Genomic DNA, 24,517 nt, shown 5'->3' with positions numbered 1-24,517 from the left:
GGTCTTGTCTCGGTCTCGATACGCTCTGGTCTTGGTCTTGTCTTGGTCTCGGGTTAGGTGGTCTTGAACACAACACTGGGTCAGACAAATTTGGTCACAATCAAGCTGTCAAATAAATAGAACACTGCACCAACGCCAGGAAACCTACTGGTTTTAGTAATATCTCTAATTTCTAATTAGAATTATGGAAATTGGTCTAGTCAATTTTAGGCGGAAGATAAATGCCTATAAAACTCTGATTGAATGTTCATATAGAGCTGAAAAGGAGGAAGAGGAGGAAAGTGAATGAAGAAGTAAAAAGTAAAAACTGGTACGTTCTCCCATGCTCATGCGCCACAAAATGATCTGTCCAGCAGGTCGCATGCTAATGGCTCATAATGCAGTTAATGGACTCCATGACGCACGTTTGTTGCAAACGCTGCGGTCAATATCACGGTGCTGGGAAATACAACGGCAGAAGTGAAACTGCAAGAGTGGGAGCGGCAGGCAGTAAATCAAAGCAGGGCGGCTAAACGGTTAAAGTGAAAATGGCTGCTGCTTTAAATGAAACAGGTAGATACATAAAGGGCTGAATATTTTATGAGATAAGTAATGGATTAGATATGGGAAAACATGAAGCTTGGTCAGCCTTTTTTTTTTTTTTTAATCGATACCTTAAACTTTAAAGTTATTCTCAAAGAATTCCAAAAGTCTTCCTTACTAATAATCAAATGACGGTTTCCAAATAAATTTAAGGCCCTTCAGTTTTTATTTTCACATTTTGACATGTTAAAATCAGAAACTTCAGTTTATTTCACTGGGTTTTATTTGGACAAGACAACATGGAGTGGTGGAAAGAAAATAATGCAACGTCTTAAAATCTTCCTGCAAATGATCAACTACGTTTCGGTCTGTACTTTGACTGGGCCATTCTGATACATGAACATGCCAGGATCCAAAACATGTTATTGTCATTGGCTCTCTGTATGCAGTCATTTCTCTGCATTAATATAAAGTATTTTGCAGTCTGGAGACTGTTTTTTTTTTTTGTTTTAATAAAGAGTGTTGCTGCTTCAACGTGCAGCTCATGGTTTCCTGTCTGGACCCCTTACCTTGTAAAGCCTCCTTGGCCCGATCCAGCTCCTCCTCCTTATGGGCCAGCTGCACTCGCAGCTCCGTGGCGGACAGGACGTCAGCTGAGCAGCTTCCCTGGGTCTCCTCCAGGTCCTTGCTCAACATGTCCTTCATCTGCCGCAGCAGGTGCACCTCCTCCTGGAGCTGGGCCACCTCTTCGCGCAGCAGGACTAGAATGTAAAGAGAGAGGAGGAGAGCTTTCAGAGAGTTGAATGAAAACCCACTGACCTCTTTTTTTTAAAGCCAAAATAAAAAAAATAAATAAAATCAAGCAGATAGAGAGGGGGTTCTCACTAATCCAGTCGTATTCAGGTTCACGCAAACATTTTCAGAACTGTTCTTACTGAAACGCAAATGACTTGGAGATCAGGAAGTCACAAGTTTTATTTTGACTGAGGTAAGTGTCAATATGGGATTTCTCACTAAATCCCATATTATCAATAATAGTAATCATGGAATAACTCACACTCACAGAATAACTAATGAGGGTAACAACTTTATTTTGTCATTTTTGAAGCTGCCTGGTGAAACTACTCTGTGGTAGGAATTGTAAGCAACAGCACTCATTCGATATTCACCAAACGCTTCAAAGTGCTTAAACAACAAAATGAGAAACAGAAAGTGCAAGAAGCTGGTTCTTCCCTTCACAAACACGAGTCGCCAAAAAATGTTAAAGTGCTCTTTTCTACAACGTCTCATGTTTCTCACACAGCCATGACAGAGTAATGGCAAAGTTTGCTCCCGCACATCAGCCTTTATCTAAAAAATTAATCTCTTTTTGCTCAACAAATGTGCTTGCATAGATGAGGGCATACAGAGAGTTATTTAGAAAAAAAAAAAAAAAAGACGGGTGGACTCATTCTTCTCGATTTCATGCACCCTGAGGGCGAAGGGGTATGATGGGAACAGGGGGAAAACCACTCAGCCCCGTCCTGCAAAGCTCTGTTATCGAGTGCTTTGCATAAATTCCACTTCACTGTAAACTCCTGCATCCCAACTCCAGTATTTCTGTATAAACAGTGTGGATGGAAAGAAAAGTTGAAGAAAGTCTCCACAGAAAATATACACATTTTAAATGTGCTGGGAGTCAAGAGTATGAATTTATTGTTCAATTTCTTAAGTACTATAACAGCGATGGATCACTCCTCGCTCCTTTTGCTCATATGTGTTCTTAGATCTTGAGCATGTTTTCACTTGTGTCTCTAGAAAGATTGGGGGACAGGTCTATGCATAGATATATTTTTTGATTGATCGTGATATGAACATTACTAAAACTTGATTATCTTAACATTAATTTGTGACCAAATTTTGAGTAACGGCAAAGACAAAACACGGACGCACGTCATTGCAGTTTATGGTGAACACAGCACAGTTACATAAAAGTAGGTGAAATACAACAAGCCCAATATGTGGTAAACGAAAAAATTAGTTGGACAAGAGCCATGGTGTATGCAGGCTGTTATAGTAAGATGCATTATTTTTGAAACATGACTAGGATGATAAGCTATGTCACACTTCTAAGAAAAAAAACAGCTAATTCGGTGTTGGCACAGTCAGAGGACCAGCAAGCAAGAAATAGCAAAGTTCCTCACCAAGTTGGTAAAGGAAAAAAGTGTCCCAAAGTTTATAGCAGCTCTTGTTGCTCTTGCAAAGAACAATAGTTGCTCAAAACTAGAGCTGTCAACCTTTTAGAGCTTTCGTTTGATGCAATATCCCAACTTTAAGGTATTTTACAGACACAGTAAACAATAAAATGTTAAAATTGTATTCTCATCTGCCTTTTCAATGAAACCACCATGGTCAAATTAAGAAATGATGACCTAGATTCCAGTTCAACCCAAAATAAAGGCAGTCAATCTCTCCCAACACTCCTAAAAGTATTTTTTTCCGCAAACTCAAATGTAACTGAGTAAAAGTAACCAACGTCTGCAGCCAATATTCATATCTCGCGTCATGACAGACTAAAAAAAAAAAAAAAAAAAAAAAACCCTAACTCAGGATATGCGGTACATTAAACCGCTTAGACCATCCAGCACCTTATGGGGCATGCTGCCATAATTCCTCCTTTGAAAATAAAATAAATCCGTCTGATAAATGTACTGTCTGAATAATAAGAAGCTACCTCTCTGGCTTTTCTAGTCTGTTAATTTGACTAAGTTCATGCGACTGAGGAGATGTGCTGCCAGTTGAATGATAAAAAAAACAAAAAAACAAAAAGAGGCAATTAGAAGAAGGTTGGAAGAGAAAAAGAAACACTTGTTAGTGGAGTGTCATTAGAAGGAGGTATAATTAATGAGCATGATTAGCATCTCCATTAGCATAACCCTTACTGGACACCAGAGCAGTTGTCCCATTTGGAAATAATTGGTGGTGGGGTAAACTCAGATGGTTTAAAACCTAAAAATACTCACATACCCAATTTTCTTTTTTCATTCATTAGGCTACTTTTTACATTTTCATTACTTTTATTTATTGTCCAAAGGCAGCAATACCAAAGGTGATAAATGGGGACACTGAAAAAGAGCTTGCAGTTTGTCTCGGTCGGCTTCGGCGCATTTCTCAAATCACCAAACAGTACCGGTAGGTCTCGCAAATGTCAAAACAGTCAGTTTTGACATTTGCAAAACAGTAGGTACATTTTCCAAAGCAATTCATACAAACAACAAAACACCACAGATTACCTGATTTCTCAAAATCCCTAGCTCATCTCTGAAAAGTAAAAATTTGTGTCAGTGAACATGTCAAATTGTTTTGTGATGTTATCAATGTAACAGGGTGCATGTGAGGGTTGTTGTTTGGTAATTTATTGAAATATTTTTGATGACAAGTGTTGTAAATTGTAATGACCACACAATGAACGACTTTCAAGCATGAAATTTATATATCACTAAATGTTTGGGAAATATAATTTGTAGAAAAGAATACAAAAACACTAATTGATCCAATTTTTTTTTTGTTTGAATCAGTTTCAATGAACAAAATGAATCTAACTGAGACCAGATGTCTACATAAACCAAACACAGTATTTTAAATCAGACAAAACTTTTCCTGTTTTGTACAGGTAAGAATGACCAAAATCTTCTTTTTGCTTCCTATTCCATTAACAAATAGTAAGAATAGATAGACAGACAGACCGCATTTCTATTAGGGAGTTTTTATTTATTTATTTTTGAAATCAAAATGCATTTTATGATTGAATGATTTTTTTTCAGTACCTGTCCATAACACCTATAAATAAAACAAGAGTGGCACATAATCAATTTTATACCTGAAAAGAGTCATCTACCAGCCAGCTGTAGCAAAATGAACCAATCTACAGGAAGCATTGAGAGAGATTTTTTTTTTCCCTTATGGCCCATTTTGCAGGACATTTTGGCTCAGCACTCATCTTAATTTAATAAATTCACCCGTCTTATTTGGCCTAAGGCTTTGTGAAAGCAACACAAAATGGAGGCTGCTCCAAAAAGAAGAGATAACTTCATGGGGGGCAGCGTTGACAGGGAAATATGAATAAAATTCATGTCTGAGAGTAATTTGGATGCACTGTCTTGCTTGTGCACTTTTTCCACTACAACTCCTAATAAATACTTATGAGAAGTTTAGAGATATTTAGTTTCTTCATAAAAAAAAACAAAACAAAAAAAAACGTCACAACTGACATCTTTTCAGAGGAGTTTCTGATTCCAATATTTTTAATGACTGCATTTTTTTTTCTCATTTAAAAACATCAATTAACTGGATGTAAAACAGAGATGCATTTGTTTGAGCGTTTGTTCGTGTTTCAAATGCTTCTCATCTGCTGAGCACTCCAACTCAGTCATATAAATGGAGCATTCATTGTAAATTCATTTAACTGTTTCCAGGTGTTGTCACTTTGTTTGCATCATCAGGTGAAATTCATTTGTGCCATTGATTGACAGACACGTCTTCCTATTACTTGCTCAGAACATTTTCGGTTTGCCTGGTTCCGAGTGAATTTTTCAGATGAAATCCCAGACGTCTCTTCAAAGAAGGAACTTCTGATGTACCAGCTTGTGATTCTGTGGCCCCAGTGTGTTCTGCTGGCCCCTCCGGACGGTTTAGGGTCATGATTATTACCAGATATGATTCGACATTAATCAGGCGGCACTCAAAAGAAGTGAACGCGTCGCCCCGAGGTTTTTACATTCTGATTCAGTGCCTTTCCTGATTATAATCAGGCATGCAGTGACTCAATGCTGTCGGGATTCTGAGTAGCACAAGCATGCAGTCCACTGCTGCAGCGAAAGCTTGCCAAATTCTTACAGTGTATTTACAGACAAGACCGTCAACATCCGAGCCCCGCTGTGCAAGATCACCTGTCTGAATCGGCAACAACAGGAAACGGTTGGTGTGTGATGAGGAATTGCACTGTTGGCTTCTTCAGACATTCATTTAATTTATTCAATTATAAGGTGGTGATAACAAATAAAAGTACAATGACCTAGAAAAAAAAAAGAATAAGTTTAAAAAAAAAAAAAAACTATTCTAGCAAGGACTCATATATACAGTAAAATGAAATACTATTAAAACACAAACACATTTTATCGTATTATGCACCTTCCATTTTAGCTGCACACAAAGGCCAGCACAACCTTTTTGCTACTAATTATTTTTCTCCCTATACAAATAAACACAAACCACTGAACTTGTGTGAACAGATGTTTCTGTGAGCACAAACAAAGTGAGCCTGGCAAAACGAGGTTGTCTTTTAGTTTCAGATGGTGTGAGCCTGTCGCCAACACCAAGTCTCAAGATAAAGACCTTGGTGGAGGTCAAACGCTGCTTTTATAGATGAACCTTCAACACCATCTGTTGCCTCAGTAAGACATCTTTTTTTTTTTTTGTCTCTCAATTTAAACAGTCGCCCTCTTTCTGTTCTGAGAGGACTGTCGCAGCAAAACAACTTTCAAAACATGCTAAAAAATGCAGGAAGGTCGACATCAACACCTTAAACTGAGACTTTTCACTGGAGCTCTAAGGATAATATCAGACGTCAACTAGCTGAGGGTTCAGTGGCGATATGAACGACACTGTTTTTAGTAAACATTGTGACCTTTTGGTTTTGGACTAATTGTTTTGGGTTTCTTTTCCTGGTTTTAAGTCCACTACCAGATTTCAAAAATGTAAAGTTTTTCCAGATGAATACATTAGAGGTGCAGATTCATCTTTTTTTTAAATATCTGTGTTGATTAAATAACACGAACATGCAGAAATCGTGTTTTAATTTGTATCTATGCACACAAACAAAAATGGTAGTTTTTTTTTTTTTTTAATACTAAAACTTGTCCGTTCTCCTTACAATTTATTTCTGCACTCCTTGACATTTATTATGATGAGCACTGAGAGGGATTAGACTGAATCGTTTGAGGAATATTTATAAAATGATCCTTGAATTATGTACATTTTGTGATTTCTCTCCCAGGCCCATTCTTCTCAGATCCCCTAGACCGACTCTGGTTAAGAAGATTCACTGAAATCGTAAATAAAACCTTCTTCCTCGACCACATATCTAAACAGCCGCTCTGAGTGTGCGCATTTGCATAATAGCAGCCATAAATCAGCTGACATGCAATTGGGAGCGGTGAATTATGAATCTGATCAGTGTCGCTTCCTATTTGCCTGATTTAAGCAGAATGGCTAAAACTGTCCCTCTAAATAATCCCGCATCTGTTATGTGACAGTTTTGGGATGGAGGGAAATTGTAGGAATATTGCTCAAAAAAAAGAAAGATCAGCACTTCTCCAGGGACACAAAACTCATCATTCTTTCTTCATGATGAGAAGTAATGGTGTGATAAAAATGACACAAAATGGGAAAAGATCAGATCAAAATTTAAATTGACAGTTTTTTTTGTTTTTAGTTTTTTTTTTGATGACCAAAGGTCTCCCAGGAAAACTCCAAACTTAATTTGGGTGCCTTTCCTCAGGTTCCTGCAGTGTGTCATGATGAGGTGCTTTCTCTATCGGTCTCTGTCTTTATGTTCACCCAGTCCCCCACAAACTCCCGTCTTACGTCGTTTCCTCCATCCAAGAGGTTCCTCCTCTCCCACATGTAAGAAAAAGCAGCGGGACTCGGAAACGAAAGTCGCAAAAAAAAAAAAAAAAGGTCCGGCAATCTGTCAGAGATTTCACTGGCCATGAGGCAGCTGAAATTGGACTTGGCTGCAACAGCTGTGGAGGTGGAAAATTGATGGAGAACGACAGTAAGTGTCTAGAGGGGGGTCATTTTTAGATTGCTTTTCAGTCTTTTGAGAGGATGGGAGGGAAAGACAGGATGGAGTTAATTTTTTTTTTTCCTTTTGCTTGCTACCGGTGACAAAATCAATTAACGCCCTTATTGTTTCCGCAGAATTCTTATGCAGCCAACTTGTAAGGACACACACACACAGACACACGCGCACACACACACACACACACACACACGCGCGCACACACGCATACACACATCCACAGACCTGTTAACAGCCAGTAGCTCCTGCAGCTGGAGGTATTTGTTCAGCCTGGCTGCAGACTCCTTAGCCATGAGTGAGCATTATAGCAGGTGCTCTTTTTGAATGAAGTATTTTTTTTTTCTTTCCTGATACATTCATAATCTTGTGTATACACTGCTCCCATTGCTGTAGAGCAAAAATAAAGTTGGAAACTTAAAAGAGAAGCACCTTGTTGGAAGGTAATTTTATCAGGAAGGATCCAAGATTTCCTAATTTTGTAAATACTAGAGAACAAACAACGTTACGAAGACCCGGAAACACATGACTTTGATCTGCTAAAGGAGTATTTCAATAACCAATATAGGTAGCACAGCTGTCCAGCTAAACTGTTCAAGGGAAGCAATAATCAGAGAAGGGCCATAGCATAGCATAAGATGTGCAGCTCAAGTGAGAAAATCGGAAATCAAGAAGAAAAAAAAAACACAGAAAAGGAAGCAAATGTTGAAAGAATATTAGTAAAAGTCACATAAACAAACGTATCAAATAAGTGGAAGGAAGAGCTCGGGTAAAATGGGATCAAAACTAAACCACATGAAGAAGGCTGTTCACATAAGCCCTCCATACTCGCATCACAGTGGCAGCATTATGAAGTGGAAGAGATGAAAAGCTGTTGGAGTTGATTAATAGTTGGACGGAGCTAAACGCAGTGCAAAGCTTGAAGAAAGCCAGTGGACATGGGTCAAAATCTAAATTTGTGGATGAAACATGACAGAATCTTGAAAGGTCCAAGACATCAGCGAGGCACTTCAAATTTGCTTCAGAAATATGTGCTGAAGTTTGTGTAATTCATAACGTCTAGAAGTTGTCTCGGACACATTTCCTCTCCAGAAGAAGGAGGAAGTGTTCGGCCCGAACGGAGCATGCATTGTACCAAAGTGAGGCAGCACAAAAAGTACAACCCAGTTCAGGAATGTGTGAAATAAGAACGGTGGGGGATGTAGGAGCCGCTGGGGTCAAGAATGCGGGCAGCAAGTGCTTTCATGATGGGAGGCAACAACTTGCATCCTCTTATTTGTTTTGGACTCTGCAACCGAGTCCCATCCCTGCTGAAATAGCCGTTTTCCAAAGCATTGTCTGAAATCTATTCAGAGACACAATACGTGCCACACGGGTTAATGGCTTAACCTCTCCAGGAACCCTTGGAGTGGACTTGAAATAAACAGTTATGGATTTTAAAACACACCTGACGTGATTGGGAATTGGAGGGGGAGAGGGGGTAGGATCCAAGTAGGATAAGGAATCAGGGAGTTTATGGAGTTCTACAAACCTTTGCACTTTCCTACTAAGTGAACTGTGAGTAGTTATCATACGGATCAATTTCCACGCAGATTTGATTAAAACCATTGCGGTCTAAGCTTACTTCATGCAACCAAAAGGGCTCCGTTTTGTGCAGTCGGACGTTTGTAGAGTAAACATGTTCCTGTGCAGGCTGCGGATGCATTTCTGTATTGGCATCAGACCAGTTGGTCCCTTTGTCTCATTGTTTATTTCTCGGGCTCCATGTTGCATGAAGTAACAGAGCTCTTTCCCACCTGTCGCCGCACAATGCCGGTCAGGTGGGTTAATGTTACTATCGCTACACTCTACAAAACAGTCGAGTTTATTCAGGTCTCATGCAGCGACTTGAAAGTCATGTTTACTGAACATATGATGGTACTTATAATAAATTTGAATGGGCTTTATTATTATTTTTTTTTATTATTTCTAACATTTCTATACATTCAAAAGAAGGAAGAATCACTAACTACTCATGAAATCAGCTACACTCGCAAAATCCAGGAGAAAAAGAAAACACTGTAAGTTGTAGTTTTTCTGTAGGTTTCAGAGTTTTGCGAAGCAAAGTCTATTTATTTATTTTTTTTCTGATGCCGTGGCTTTTGACAACTGCAAGGTAATAAGTTACATTCTGCAGACCGAGTGCTGGACTCTGCAGAAATATGAAAACAAGACTCACTGCGTTCACCGTTAGTATAGAGCTCCATAGCTTCAGCAAGTTTCACATAAAAGCTAATATTTCACAAAGGAAGCAAAGGTGACCTGCATATAATTTTTTTTTTTTTTTTTACACGATGCCATTAATGTCGCACCTAATCCTGCACACGTCAGCCAGAGTAAAACAGCCAAATGTGTTTCAAATACTCCTTCATCTCAAATGAGATGGCCAGTCAATAATAATAAAGCAGAGTCTCCCTCTTCCTGCGTCACACAAACTAATTTTTAGGAGCTATTGACAGCAAATTCATCAGCGGCAGATGACAGATGTAATGCCTAAGCTCTGACTGATGAAGCAGCCTCTAGCCTCTGCCTGATCTGACAGTGCATTGCTTTGGATTAGCCAGTCAATCCTCATGAGCAGAACAATCTCTGTTCATCGCCTCAGGAGATGGCGAGGTCATGGTTGATGAGCAGCGAGGAAAAAAAAAAAGGAAAAGAAAATATCTCGCCTTTGGGCACTCCATCATAGAAATCAGACTAATATTATGCATTAACGGAGGAAGTGATGAGGACAGATTGGTATTCCAGATAACACAAAAGAAGGGATGGATTGTGATTTATTGATGAAAGGAACAGTAATGAGGTCAAACCTCTGTGGCGTTTACCCCCAAATAAACTCATGATTGCTCTGAAGTTCGGAGACTGCAAATATGGAAGTGTGCATGTTTGCCGTTGGTTACTCAAACAAATCAAGAGACATGGCAAAAAATAAAAAATAAAAAATCTGGTGATTGGTACCAAGAGCTACAAAGCCACATTGACAACAGCTGTGTTTTCTGAGATATTAAGCAATTTCCAAATTCTTTCAGACAGCAAGACTTTCAGCATCTTAACTGAGTGGAGCGAAGTTATGCCGTTTTCTCCGTTCAACCTTTCAGCCTCTGTAATGGATCGTGATGAATCTGGAAATGTTCATTAGAGATTTCAGTGTAGAGCTAAGAGTCTACATTCTCCTGGAAGCACACACAGAGACAGCAGTTCAAACTATTTACTTATATTACACACTTCCATCAATTTTAAATGTGAATATCATCATCATCATGTCTATGTTTTAAGCAGCAGGGAAAAAACAAACAAACAAAAAAAAAAAAAACACGCAAATGTGAAATTAGAAAGAAGTCTACAAATTCTGATCATGGCGTACGTGGAACGCCAAAACCAAGCAGCTGGAATACTGTGCAGAGACGTCAGCGCGAAATACAAACCGGGTGACCAAAGGTCAAACTGGAAATGACCGAGCTGAGATCTTGAGGGATTTCAGATTCAAAAGGACACAATAGTAACGACTAACCAACCGGACGTTGTGATCATTGACAAGCAGCGGCAGAAAGCCGTTGAAATCGATGTGGCCATCCTCAACGACGGAAAACATCAGGAAAAAGGAACAAGAGGAAGTGGGAAGGGCTCAGGGAAGAGCTAGACACACCTGGCAGGTGAAGGCATCTGTGGTCATCGGAGTCCTTGTGACAGTGACCTCCCATACTGGAAAAGTGGCTCAAAAAGATCATCCAACATGTCAGTTCAGCAGGGTGCGGTTTTAAGAACAAATACTGTGAGGAACCCTCAAGTTCCCGGGCCTCTGGTAGAGAACCCTAAGCTTGAGATGAAGGGGAATCCACCGCATCCCGGTGAACGAGGGGTGACCGAGAGACCAACGTTTGTTTGCTTACACATTACCAATTTTTAACGCAACATAAACAACATTTGGCCCCACCAAACCTAACCACAGACACATTTAGTGATTGTTTGAACAGTAAAATCTGAAGTCAGAAATGTTTAAATAGCAGTGTCACTCCCTGCTTGATCTCTTCCCTTCTGACCAGTCAGTGTTGATCAAGTACTCTGTGCCTTAAAGTTACAGAATCTGACATCCAGATACTGGCAAGCCTATTTCATGCTTCAGCTCCTTGGAGTAATGGGGGTTGAACTTGTGCTGGAGTACAGCTTAGAACAAAGCTGAACAGTGGGCAAAAAAAAATAAAAAATAGAAAAACGGATCGAAGAGAAAGATGGCCACTAATCCTGTTCACATTCCACAACAATCTGTGTCCAGTTGATTAAAAATAATGACCTATCAGCTAAACTCTGTCCAAAACTTTAAATACAAAAAAATTAGCCAAAGTCATCTGGTTATCACAGTACAAATGTAAAGAAAATAATCAGATTTGCATTTTTTTTTTTTTTTATGTTCTGCATTGTACTTTGCCTTAGCGGTCAACAGATATTTAAAGCCGTCTTCGTCCTTGTGCCCTTTTTAAACAGTTGCATAAGGAGCTTTCTTATTTTCACAGGCTACACTTGCAGCAACACTGACAGCAATCCATCAGAACAGTGTGTTCGCTTTGCAGGCTCTCTGCTGTCTCTGAAGTGAAAACTGCAAACAATGAGATTACTGTCTTTCAGAGGGTACAGATGGACAGATATGCGGGATAGCTTTCAGGATTTCTCCGTCACGGAGATTAACGAGAGAGTTTTCCATGAAACTGGAGGAGACACAGCCGGGGTCATTAAGGACAGACGCATAGATGGCAAACGAGATTGATGGGAGAACGTCTCTAAATCATAGGGATACTGTCTAGAACATTTAGATTGTTTTGAATACTTTCAAAAACGACTGAGAAATTGCTTCCTGAGAAATGATAGTGTTCCTCGAAACACAAAATGATCACTTAGCATCACCAGTAATGGCTAAATAAGGAGACAATAGGCTGTAATTTTGTAGGGGAAATGTTTTCTTTTCTAAAATATAGCAGAATTTCAAGATTTTATGATGTAAGATTTTCTTTTTGTAAAATTTATCACAGTCAACACCTCCATGCATGAACTTGTGAACGCCTTTGCATAATTACTACCAACAGAAATGGCCATCTAGGGATGAATTGTTTTCTGTTGGAATGTGATTATTTTCTGATGAAGTAAAAAGCAACCCCAGAATTATGTTTTCAGTTTAAATAATCTCACTGTTCTGAATTAATATAAATCCTACTCACTATGCCAAGCATTTTAGGCAGAGTTGTGGATGAATGAAACTATTAAAAAAGGAGCATGAAATAAAAGCTTGATTTGGAGTCAGAGACTTCAAATTTGCAAAAATAATCTTGTTCACCACAAGATGAACAAATAGCCCAGCAGCTTGCGTCATCTGTGACCCTCTTCTAGAGTCATGCAATTTATCTTCCATTATTTTAGGTTAGCAGGCATTCAGGTGGGAAATAGGAAACAAAAAACAAAAAAAAAAAACACACACAAGGGGAATGGATTATAATTGCACAAATTTACACTATTTGCCAATTTTCTGGGATAATTAATAACGCGCACACTGCAGCCCAACACTGGAGGTTAGTGACTTCGATTGGTGCTTTTCTGATAGCTGAAACGAGTGGCTCACCCTGGACAGATTTTATCAGATATAAGATGATGGCCAATTAGCTCTGTTTTACAAGAAAAATATATCTGCCTGGCTAATGTTTTATGAGTGGTTGGAGAAATGTGTGGAGTGGGGGCTATTTTATTCAGAGACATACAAAAAAAAATCATCATTAAAATTTTGTTTTTGAAAAATGTACTTGTCAGATATTTTTGTTTTGGCTTTTTTTCTTCGTTCACCCCTGCAAAAAAAAAAAAAAAAAAAAAAATCAGCTTGTTCCCTAAAATCAGGTTGTAATCATAGAGGCTGTTATTGTTGTGTCAGACGTAGTTTCCAGATAGGAGAGCTGTTTGTGATCAAACGGAAAAGTAAAAAAAAAAATAATAATAATAATAAATAAATAAATAAATAAAAGCATCTGTGAGTGTGAAAGTGTTCAACCCGACCTGTCAGACAGATGGATGGATGGATTCGCTCAGACATGTAGATAAATGGTATTTTGGTCAATTCCAACTCGTGTACGACAGAGTGAGGATTATAAAAGCTGTGCTCAAGGACAGGTGATGCATTAAGCATTTTTAAATATAGAAGATTGATCATCTTATTTTAAGTTATTTGCACGTAGTCTAATAAATAGACACATCTATAAAAAAAAAAAAAAAATCCAAATGTCTGTTTAGGTTGGTAGTGGAAAAAAAGCATGCTGTTGTTAGCAGGCTGGGCTAGCAAAGAGAGGACAGGAAGCGTGTAACCATGGATATTACATCCTATGCAGATGTCATGCATACCCGTCTCCGTGACGGCATCCTGCAAACTTCAAAACCAATCAAATGCATTCCGTAGCACATTCTGCTAAAAATAAAAACTTATTCTGATGTGTTGTGTCAGGGTGACAGCAGTGATCTGCTACAAAAATCTGAATATGGAGGATGTCAAAACAATGCCGGTTCCCCCGTTAGAGTTTCCAGGTCGGAGATGCGTGGTATAGCTCGTGCAAGTGGAAATGCATTTGTTCGGTTTTTCGAAATGAGCCGAGGTTTTGTTGACAGCTCCTCAGAAGTAAACTGCAAAACCGAAAAGACTGCCACTGCAAAAGCAAGGGAGCCTTCTCAGCAACCTGCTGTTATTCTGTAATTTCTTTCAGCAAATTTGAGGAGCTGTGGAGAAGATCAGCCACCAACCGAAGCATGTGTTTGACTTGAAACGATGGCGGGTGGTTGGGGGGGGGGAAGGAGCCACATTTATCTTTGCTTTTGCTTCAGGGTAAAATATGATTATGCACAGTGGTCTTCAAACAAGGAGATAGTGGAAGGAAATAAAGGCTCTAATCAGTCCATCCCCACTGAAATACAAAATTACTTTCCGCACTTTAAAAGTGGCATGAATCGCCATTATAGATGCTCAACTATTATCCCTGACTTGATTCTTTTTTTTTTTTTTTTTCTCTTTTACAGGCAGTTGATTATCCCTAACGTGCTTCAAATTGTCACCTGTGTGTCACAAGAAGAGAAAGTAGTAGCACCTGAGGGAGCCGCTCACCGCATTCACCCGAGGCACCGCCAGCGAAGGATAGCAATTACAGAACCAGGACCAGAATCAGCTGCGCTCACAATTACGCTGTCAAAGCGAGCTGACACAGGCGGGCGTTTATGCTGTAGCTGTACGCATAAATCAGAGCAGATGTCAGAATAACATGTTGTCATTTCACTTTCTAGAAACCGCTCTGACAATATGCACAATGCGGGAGTCGTATCAATCAGAGAACGAGATCGCAGTAGGAGCTTGTAACAAACTGCCGGGCTGTTATCTAGCTTCTACCTCTGTGTTTACTTAACAGAAATGTGTTCACAGTGACCTTTTTTTTTTTTTCTTTGCTTGATTTGCACCCAAAAAGAACTTGGCTGTGATGTAAGTGAGATCAGACTAAAATAAGGTCCTGTTTTCCTCCAAAAAAGAAAAAAAAGAAAAAAAAAGAATTGTTGCTCTGACCTAAAATGGGAGAATAATGTGCCATCTTATACTGGAGCTCTCAAATGTTGACATGACAAATCTCTGAAATATACAAATGTGCAAAATCTACACACCTTTGTACTTTGGCAATAGGTTGCCACAAATTTAAGTGTGAACTGATCTGCAGTCATAAACATGTTGTTGTGCAGTGAAGCGAATCTAATGAATTTTTTTTTCCATCTTTAAGATAAAATATTCATCTTTAGAATCTTGAGAGTTAAACTCTACTTGTATAGCGCTTTATCAAGTCCAAGGGAATCCAAAGTGCTTTACACAACATTCAGTCATTCACATTCACACGGTGATGGTGGCAGGCTATTGGATAGTAGCCATAGCTACCCTGGAGCAGTCTGACCGAGGTGAGGCTGCCATGCATCGGCATCACCAGCACTATGACCACCACCAGCAGGCAAAGTGGATGAAGTGCCCGGGACACAAAGACACACCAAGTGCTAAATATTTACTGTGATTTCATGTAACAGATCAACACAAAGTAGTGCATAATAGCGAAGCAGAATAATATCAACACATGGCTTTCAGTTTACGCTACAGATAAGCTGAAAAGTGCGGTGTGCATTTGTATTCAGCCTGCATATCCAAGACTGTTCTGTGAAGAATCACCTTCTTCAAAGTCTTTTGGAAAATTTTTCAATCAGATTTACACATCTGGAGACTGAAAATTTAGCATTTTTTTTTTGTTTGCTTTGCAAAATAGGCCAACTCAGTCAGATCGGATAGAGAGTATCTGGAGATGTGTTCAGGTCTTTACAAATAATCTCCATTGGACTCTGGACTTTACCTGAGCCATGCTAACACATTAATATGCTCTGATCTAAATTGTACTGTAGCCTTGGCTGCAGGTTTAGGGTTGTTGCTCTGCTAGAAGATGAACCTCCACCAGAAACACGAATCCTAGAAGTTTTTTTTTGTTTTTTTTTCATGACTGTCTTGTATTTAGCGCCTTTCATCTCCTTACAATTATTTTCAGATGAAACTGAAGGCTTACAGAACCTACAGAAGCAATTTTTTGACAATTTCGTCAGTGTCTTTGGCAGTTAAACTCCACTCCTAAAACACAAAGCGTAAAACTTTTCCCACCATCCCAACTTCTTTGCCTTGACAAGGTTTCAGACAGTCACTACTTTTGTAGGATGAAGTGTACTATGCCTACCACGGAAATCTAGAAAGAAACCCCACAAACTAAAGATGCCCTTTATAAGTACTTCTCCCATCTTGCAAAAGCACTTTGGCACTTTCAGATGAAAGAAAGAGGCTAAACAGTTTGCCAGTTTCTTGCCTCCTTCATGGACTGCCTTCACATGCAGTAAAATGAATGGAAAACATGGGGAGAATTTTTTTTCTTATGTAAACATTTACTTCTAAATATGAGTAGTATTTAGATCTAGCTTTACCAAGTGAAATGTAGGTTTTGGGAGCAGCCAGTAGACAAATTTAACAGTTTTATTTCAATAACATTTGCCAGATTCGTATACGTTTCAGTTAAAGTTATGTAAAATTAATTTTAGAGAGTCTGATGCAGCAAGTTAAATAGGAAAGCCAAAAAACAACAAAAAAAACATGTATGAAGAACAACCTGAGGATATGTTTGCACTAACACAACATAACACATTTGCTTTAAAACCACTATTCATAGACCAACTGAACTCAACAGATCATTAATAGGATGCAAATTTGCAGCACAATATGTTGTTATAAATACAACTCTGGAATTGAACAAAACTGTAAGACCTCTCGCCATTTTTAGAACCACATCTACACTCTCACCCAGTTCCTTCTTTTGCAAGCCTTCTGCTATAGTGAGTGATTAATGGTTTACCGTCTGTTGCAAAGTTCAAATACCAGCAAGTCTGAGGTCAGAGCAGGTTAAAGTCTCCTAACGGCTCCACACAGCTACATGCGATTCACTATCAGACATGACACCTGCCAGTGTAAAACCTCCCCGTCTCAGTGTAAAACCTCAGAAAATTGCAGGCCTGACAATCACTTCACTCTCTGCTCCATTTAAGCGCCGTCGCTGCACTTGCCGTTTCCACTCAACTTACCGGACTTTCTTCTCTCCCCATCTGACCTCCTCCCCTCTTCAGGGGGGAGCTCTCCTGAAGATTCCAGGATGCGTCAGGTCCGTGCTGGACTATTTCAAAACAAGAACGCACCAAAAATAGTTTCTTCTTCCCCTTCAAAAGCGGTCGTCACTCAGATCCGAGTCATCTTCAGCATTTTGTCCCTAAAGTCCATGCTCAGTTGACACCAGGAAATGCATCCAAGCTGCGTCTTTCCCTCTCTGAATACCTGTTCAAGGCAACTCCCACAGGATCGGTGATACAGTACACCGGTGATACAGTACACCAGGCCCCTCCCCCTCTGCTCAAATAGTTTAGGTAAGGAAGAAGACGGGCTCAGCCGGGTCGGTGCTATGATTTTCCCACATTACTCAACCGTGTGTATGCACACACGTACCGGGACAAGACCAATGTTGAAGGGAGCTACACCTAACGTGTGAGCTCACACGCAGGTGCATGTCGACTCGATGTAGTCTAAGGCAGACAGCAACACGTCAGCCAGCTGTTGACTTGCCCCCAGGCTCCTGGTCCTCTGTAAACTAATACTTTGAGACGTTATCGTTTTCTTTTCTCACAGCTTTTTTTTTTTTTTTCTTCCCAAGGCTGCAACCGTACAGTTAACTTCTACAAGCCGATTTGAGTTGTAGAGGTGCAATTAGAGTGACCTTAGGCAAGAAATCATGGATCTCAAACAGGAGATTACGATGATCTTGTGGGTTAAGAAACAAGTCTCTCTAATTTGAAGTTGGAAACGTTTCCATTTCATTGTTAAAAATCAGAAAACTGAACTGTATCTGGAAGTAATTTTCTTGCTGAGGAGAAATCCTTTAAATAAAATGCACTTTTAGTTTCACTACCTAAGCTTATCCAGTTTTTTTTTTTTTTTTTTTTACAGGATATAGATAAAAGAAGAAAGCTGATACTGTGTCAATGTCTTGGTGAAAGGTCAAATGAATACCTATAATTTTTGCTTAATAGAGTCAGTCAGAACTTTTGTTAAAATGTTGTATTTGACCGAGTTTATAATACAATGCTTACAAGCATCATTTCCAAAATGTTTGTGAAAAAAAAAAAGAAAAAAAAAAAAGAAGCAGAATCACAAATCCTCCACTATACTAGACAGTGGACATGAGGTGTTTTTCTTCACCTTATGTCCACTGTGTTTGTGGGGAAAAATGTTCAGTTTCAGACCAATCTGATCACAGTTGACAAGTCAAGATAAAGTCCCAGGTGAGTGTGAGAGACTGCATATTTAATTTACATTTCTTATGGTAGGGCAGAAACCGATTGTTTTTCCAGCATTTCTCCCAGACAATCAGCTGCTATGTCGACAGCCTCTGGTTGTTATGGAGACATGATGACACCAAGATGATGCTCTTTCCTGCAGATCTCAAACAGGGGTGGGGGGGGGTGTTTCTCATTTGCCTAACAATTCTGCTCCCTGCGTGTGGAGGTAAGGCAAATATGTCATCAACCAGCTGGGTAGCCAGTCGCTAAAAGAAATTGGCCTCTGTCACAATGTCATATTTATGCACCAGGGAAACAGAAAGCTGTTGTGGATTTTTAGGGCCCATGAATCTCTGATCAGATTAAAAATGCAACATTTAAATAAAAAACAAAAACAAAAAAAGTTATGCATATGTTAAAAGCTTTGGGAACCATAAATAAATGTCACTGGTGATTTTAAAAATAATGATTTTAAATAGCCAGTGTGAGATTATGCAGTTAAAGCTTTTATCAGGGGTACTAGCAAATTCAAAAATATATCTTATTTCATTTTGAGCAAGCCACCAGAGCAGAACAGCAAATCAATAAAAACTATGATTTTAAAGCATTAAAACAGAAAAAGGCAGAAAATGGGCAACTATGCAAAGAGCCTTTTTCATAAATGTTTGTTTTATCTTTTACAGACAATATGGAAGAAACCTCAGCTGTCTGAGCAGAAGTGTGATATTTGGAGAACAATCTCTTTTTTCTTTTTTGCACAAACATGGCTGCTCTGAAAAGATTCTTATTAATATGCGTCTTCAAAATGACATTGAAAACAGGCTCACAGGTCTGCTGCCTGCTTGTCTGTGTTCAGCTGAACTCAGTAAGAGTAAACACTAAAGCTGATGACACGATACACCAGCTTTTTATGAGAACAGATAAGAGTGTGAGGCTTTGTCAAGCTGTGAATATGTACATAAACGAGAATACAGTCATTTCACTTCATGATAACACCCTAAGGACCGTCAGCAAACAAAGAGAAGTGAGTTTTCAGAGATGCATTGTATAGCTTAATTAGAATTGAATCATTGATTTTTCTTGGAACTTATTATTTTCCATCCACCCTTCAACAGTCAGTATCGTTCATTAAGCAGCAAAAAAAACACTTTGTAAAGCCATCGAGAGACACCTTGGTCTTTTTAGTAGCTATAAAAATGATCCAAAAGCCTAATTTAAGATAATAAAAAAAAAAACAAAGAAATCAAATACATCTTACAAACCTAGGCTGGGTTTTCTAGGTGTTAATTTAAAATTAACACCTATTTAATTTTAAATAGGTGTTAAAATTAAACACCTATTTAAACCTATTTAAAATAGGTTTAAATAGGTGTTTAAACCTATTTTTCTACTTGGCGCACAAAGCTGGGTGTCAAATGAGCAAAGCTCAGTATTTTTTTCTTCGTGGAAAGTGGGGAAAACTGAGCAGCGTGATGATATTGTTCTTATTCCTCTGAGCAAAACACAACATCTTGATGACAATATCCTCACTGCAGTTTTGCTCACTTGACTGCTACATATCCTGCGGAGGACAGGGCCAGAGCCCGAAAACGTATAAAGCCAAAGTACTCCTCAGCATCTCTCTTGGATTTCCCAATTAAAGGAGTCCATTTGCCAAACACTGGCTATTTACAACAACCGTAGCAGTAAACTTCAGGGACCAGGGGGCTACAAGACAAATTGGCCAGCTGATGCAGCAAAAACGTTAGTTCACCTCCGTCTTTCAGCGTATTTTTTTCTAACCTTGGATGTCAGAAGGTAACGAGCTTAGAGTATTATCCTTTAAATGAAAATCAATTGAGGCAGCCAATCTCTTTGTAGTCATTTACAGAACACGTCAAAGAAAGAGGCACAGCTTCACGCAGCCGACAGTGTGTCAGTCTGGCAGTTCTTTTTTCTTTTTTTTGTTTTTAGGTGAGTTAAATTAGTGCAAAATAGGCCACCAGGGAAAGATTAGCAATTTGTTAAGTGTACGTGCATATACTGTAAATGTGGGCGGCCGAACCTTTAATCAACACAGTCTGGTGTCAATATTTTCCTCTGCTTGTCTTGACTACTGCTTACTACTACATAAATAACATTCAAATGCTTGTGCTAGTGGATGATCCACCCTTTTAAATTGGCAATTTGCCTTCTTGTTCAAAAAAAAGTTGCAGAATAGACGGAACAAAAAGAGAATATCCCAAGCAGGAAATGCTTTTACCCTACGGTTCCTCGCAAACTTATTTTCATTGGAGATTTAACTTATAAACCAACATAAAGTAGTGCATAGTCGTGAAGTAGAACAGAACAGAAATAAATGGATCCAACTTTTTTTTTTCCCCCCCCACATAAAAATTTGAACAGTGTGGCCTGCATTTTGCCACAGTTAACACATTGTAATGGGTTGAAATTCACCGTGGGAGCACGGTTTCCCTTTCACAAAATGGACGAAAGCGAAGCCATACACCTAAAATAAAAACAATTTTGTGAAATAAAAATGCTGCTTTATCTCAACAATCAAAATGAAATGAAAAATAAAAATTCCACAGCAAACATTTATCACCGCCAGGAGAAAAGGGGGAGCAAGTCGCCAGAGCAGAAACGGAGAAGAATCACTTTTCTATTTTCAGAGCAATTTTCCGAGCAAATAGTGATTTTCTTGCTGTTGCAAATTATACTAGCCAAAGTCATAAACCATCTCGTGCTTTAAAATAACATTCTCAAAGTTGTACTAAAATGTACTATTCTCAAAATAGTACATTATGTGTTTGAATTCAGCATGTTTACACTGTATATCTGAGCCATTTCACAAACCACGCTTTACTGGCTAGTCACAATTTTTGAGAGTTTGAAAGAAACACGGGGTTACCCAACGTTCCCCACCACATCCCCCCCAACCCACACTGGTTACGGGCCATTGGACAAAGAAAACCCAGCCTAGGTTTGTTTGTGGGCCTGGGACAATGCTCACCTATACCTTGGTTCAGGCCAGGCACAGATAACTTATCTTTTTTCTTGTAAATGCTACAAGAAATGAGAATTCTCCACAGGGTCGTAGAGCCGCAAACTTTCCCCAGAGAACAATGCGAGGATGGAAAGAGAGCAGCAGGAGTACATGTTGAAGGCAACAAGTCGTACGTTCTTACTTTGGAGATGACAACAATTGAAAGGAACAATTGAAAACAGCAGTAGTATTCTCAACTAAAATGATGAGTGTTGGGGAGCTCTACAGATGTTATTTCTCTTATTTGTTTTTTTTGGCGGCATTTTGTGTTTTTATGCAAAACATTTAGAGCAGACAGCCATTGTTATAGGGGCATTTGTGGGTGGACAAATTAATGACAAGCTGCACAAGTCCAGCTCAACCAGAGTTGTATTGGTGAAAGGTGAAGGACTTTCACTTTCTATGGTTTGTTACTGGCTATTTCGGTTGCCTTGCTTGTTTAAGACAATACTTGTGATGGTTCTCGGTGAAAATACCATTTTAATAGAATTCCAAAAATGTTTTTTTCTCCCCCCTCACTGCAGTTATTTTTAAAGGTTACCTTTCAAACATTTGCCTTATCTAATCCTCCTGTTCTTCTGCATTTTCAATCTGGTGATTATTGCTCGGGATCTTATGTAACGCCTCGCACAACCAGCTCAGCTCTTTTCAGCTTTTCGTTTTTTTTTTTTTTCCCTTTAGATCTCCCTCCGACCATCACAGTCGGTGCTTTCACCAGGCATCAGGTGCTGCTTGGGTCTGAATCCAAGGACCCAGCTCCAACAGCAGATGCCAGCAGAGATTCACTGCCAGTGGGTCTGTTCTTTAAATGGTCATCAGAAGGGCGAGCAGACGGTAATAACACAAGTGACTCATTGCACCAGACCTGCTAGCCTCCTGTCAAGCCTGAATCCAAGGTGGCTTCTAGAAATAGAAGGCACACCTCTGCATCACCTTGCCTCAGTCGTGCACAAATGCGAGTCTGATATATATGATTAAACAGACATGTTTTTCCTGGGAATTCAATTTCCCAATTTCAACATTAGTGCTATAAAACCCAAATATTTTAAGAATTAAAGAAAAATACATGGTCATATATGCTACCCATGTTGATCCGCTTCAGCACCTCTGCTCCAACGCTCCAAACAACTTGAAAACCAGAAATCACTTAAAGATCAGCTTTGGAAAAGTTTCAAAATTAGACAGATATACAAAAGCTAACATGTGTAAAACAAAATGGAGTTTAAATCATACATTTATTCATCGAAAGAAATAAAATCCACCACCAACCTGGTCGTACGTGAAAAATAATCAGCCCCATTGTGCAACTGCATTTGCCACATTTTTGGAAAGATCAATATTACCAACCACACGTGGTCTGATTTCTGAAAACATGCAATGATGTTGGACCTTACCAAGAGAAATGTTAGCCTTTCAAAATTAATCCAAAAGTGCATCAAAAATTCAATTAGGGGGTCACAAAAGAACTCTGAGCAATATTTGATGCACCGCAGACCTTATTTACCTCAGATAAGATCAGTCTTCATAATTAAGAAAAAATACTGGGCAAAAATGACATCCATGGGATTTAGTCACATTTGAGATGTGACAAAAACTTAAACAAGTTCTTAAAGCACAAAAATGTAGGCCACGATTTCTCCACAGTGACAAAAGACTGATGGTTAGTTATCCCTTGATGGAGGCTGGCACAGCTAGGCAGCATTAGGTTTAAGAGTTGAGATTTTTTTTGTCCCCACATGGGATCAGAACAGCTTGTTCGGATTTATCCCTTAAAATGATCATTTGACAACTGATAAAAAGAAAATCAATCTGTCAGGTGATAAACTCGACCTCAACTATTAGGACCAGAACAGCGGCCTCTTCGCTAAACACCAGAGTTTTGCAAACACTGACATCTTGCAGTAAGTTCTAAAAAATATATTATTTTCTGTCGGATTTCAGCGTTAAGGATTTCAAAGGAGAACTGAAATGTGATTTTATGCCAACTTCAACTTTGGAGTCATTGTCACCTCCTGAACTATAGGGCGCAGTAAATAGGGTTGCAGTTCCTCAGTACAACCTGCTCCCTCTTCTTCATCACTCCATCTAGTTCATTCCCACAAAAACTGCAGATAAATTGCTCAAATCTTTGCTGAAATTGTTCACAACTTCCTCCGCTTCTGTGTCCTCGGCCTTAGTAGTTTATATTTGGATTTACCCTCATTACATCATAAGGTGGCGCCAGTGTTTGACCCAATTACCACACACAAAAACTGCGACACTCTGCAACGCCGTGGAATTTATAGCAGCAATATTTATTCTTAAAAGCTTCTAGGTACGCAGAATGAAAGCACAGTCGTTCATCGTTTTAAATCATATAAGTTCTTTTATCGTGTCAGTGACACTTGTGGAGGGTTTAGGTTTAAGTGAAAGAAACGATAATAGAAAGAAAAAAAACGTACAAGTTTACTTGCACATTCACATTTTCTCTTCTTTTTGCTCACATATTGCATCTCGACTCACCTCTCGCCTGCATGATTCTCACGCCGTAATCAGAACACACACTGCATCCAGGCAATCTTTCACCTTGTCCTCCTTCTCTTCACAGTGGCGTTCATCCCTTCGCCCCCCACCCCTCTCCTACTTCATCCTCTTTATCAACTTCTTTCTCCAAATCCAGTTTTTTTTCTTTTTTCTTTTTTAAATTTTATTTCCAGAAGCACTTTCTGACCTCGTTGCTTTGACCTTCTATTTAAACCAGCAGACATTCCAGCCTCGCTCCACCGCTGACCTTAGAGCCAACTTAATGTGCAGAAGCAGCACCTGTCTCCGTAATGATCCAGTGCTGGCTGCTTACGTCCGTTTCCGCTCCCCCTTCGCCGTCTCTCGCTTTTACTGGAGAACAGAGATGAATTTGCTGATAACATCAACCTTAGTTGCCTGTTCTCATTCTGATGAAACTTGTAGTGATATATGGCGGCCTTGGCCACTGCAGGGGTTTTGAGTGCGTATTTGTGATTTTCCTGAGTCAGCGCATTTGTAGCACCTTAGGGAACGACTAAGGACCTAATGCACAAACCGCCGCCTGCTGCAGGAGAATGTTTGTATGCACACAAACATGTATTAAAATTCTGCATAAAACTGAGTGGATCCCACTTTTGAATAATAGATGTGGATTTTGCTAGATGTAACCATATATATATATATAT

General features: G+C 39.2%; 1 protein-coding gene across 3 annotated transcripts in view; it reads right to left on the bottom strand.

The window, feature by feature from the left end:
* LOC103138958 (kazrin-like) overlaps positions 1–24,517 on the bottom strand; it is a 158,618-nt gene that overhangs the window by 29,520 nt on the left and 104,581 nt on the right. For all 3 annotated transcript variants that reach the window (XM_007553374.2, XM_007553375.2, XM_016672115.1), the window contains exon 4: positions 1,092–1,283. In XM_007553374.2, the coding sequence (XP_007553436.1) occupies positions 1,092–1,283 (192 nt within the window). The remainder of the gene's footprint in view (positions 1–1,091; positions 1,284–24,517) is intronic.

The sequence above is a fragment of the Poecilia formosa genome, unplaced genomic scaffold (genome assembly GCF_000485575.1).
Source record: "Poecilia formosa unplaced genomic scaffold, Poecilia_formosa-5.1.2 Scaffold56, whole genome shotgun sequence".
NCBI classification, from domain to species: Eukaryota; Metazoa; Chordata; class Actinopteri; order Cyprinodontiformes; family Poeciliidae; genus Poecilia; species Poecilia formosa.
This window is presented reverse-complemented; position numbering and strand designations above follow the sequence as displayed.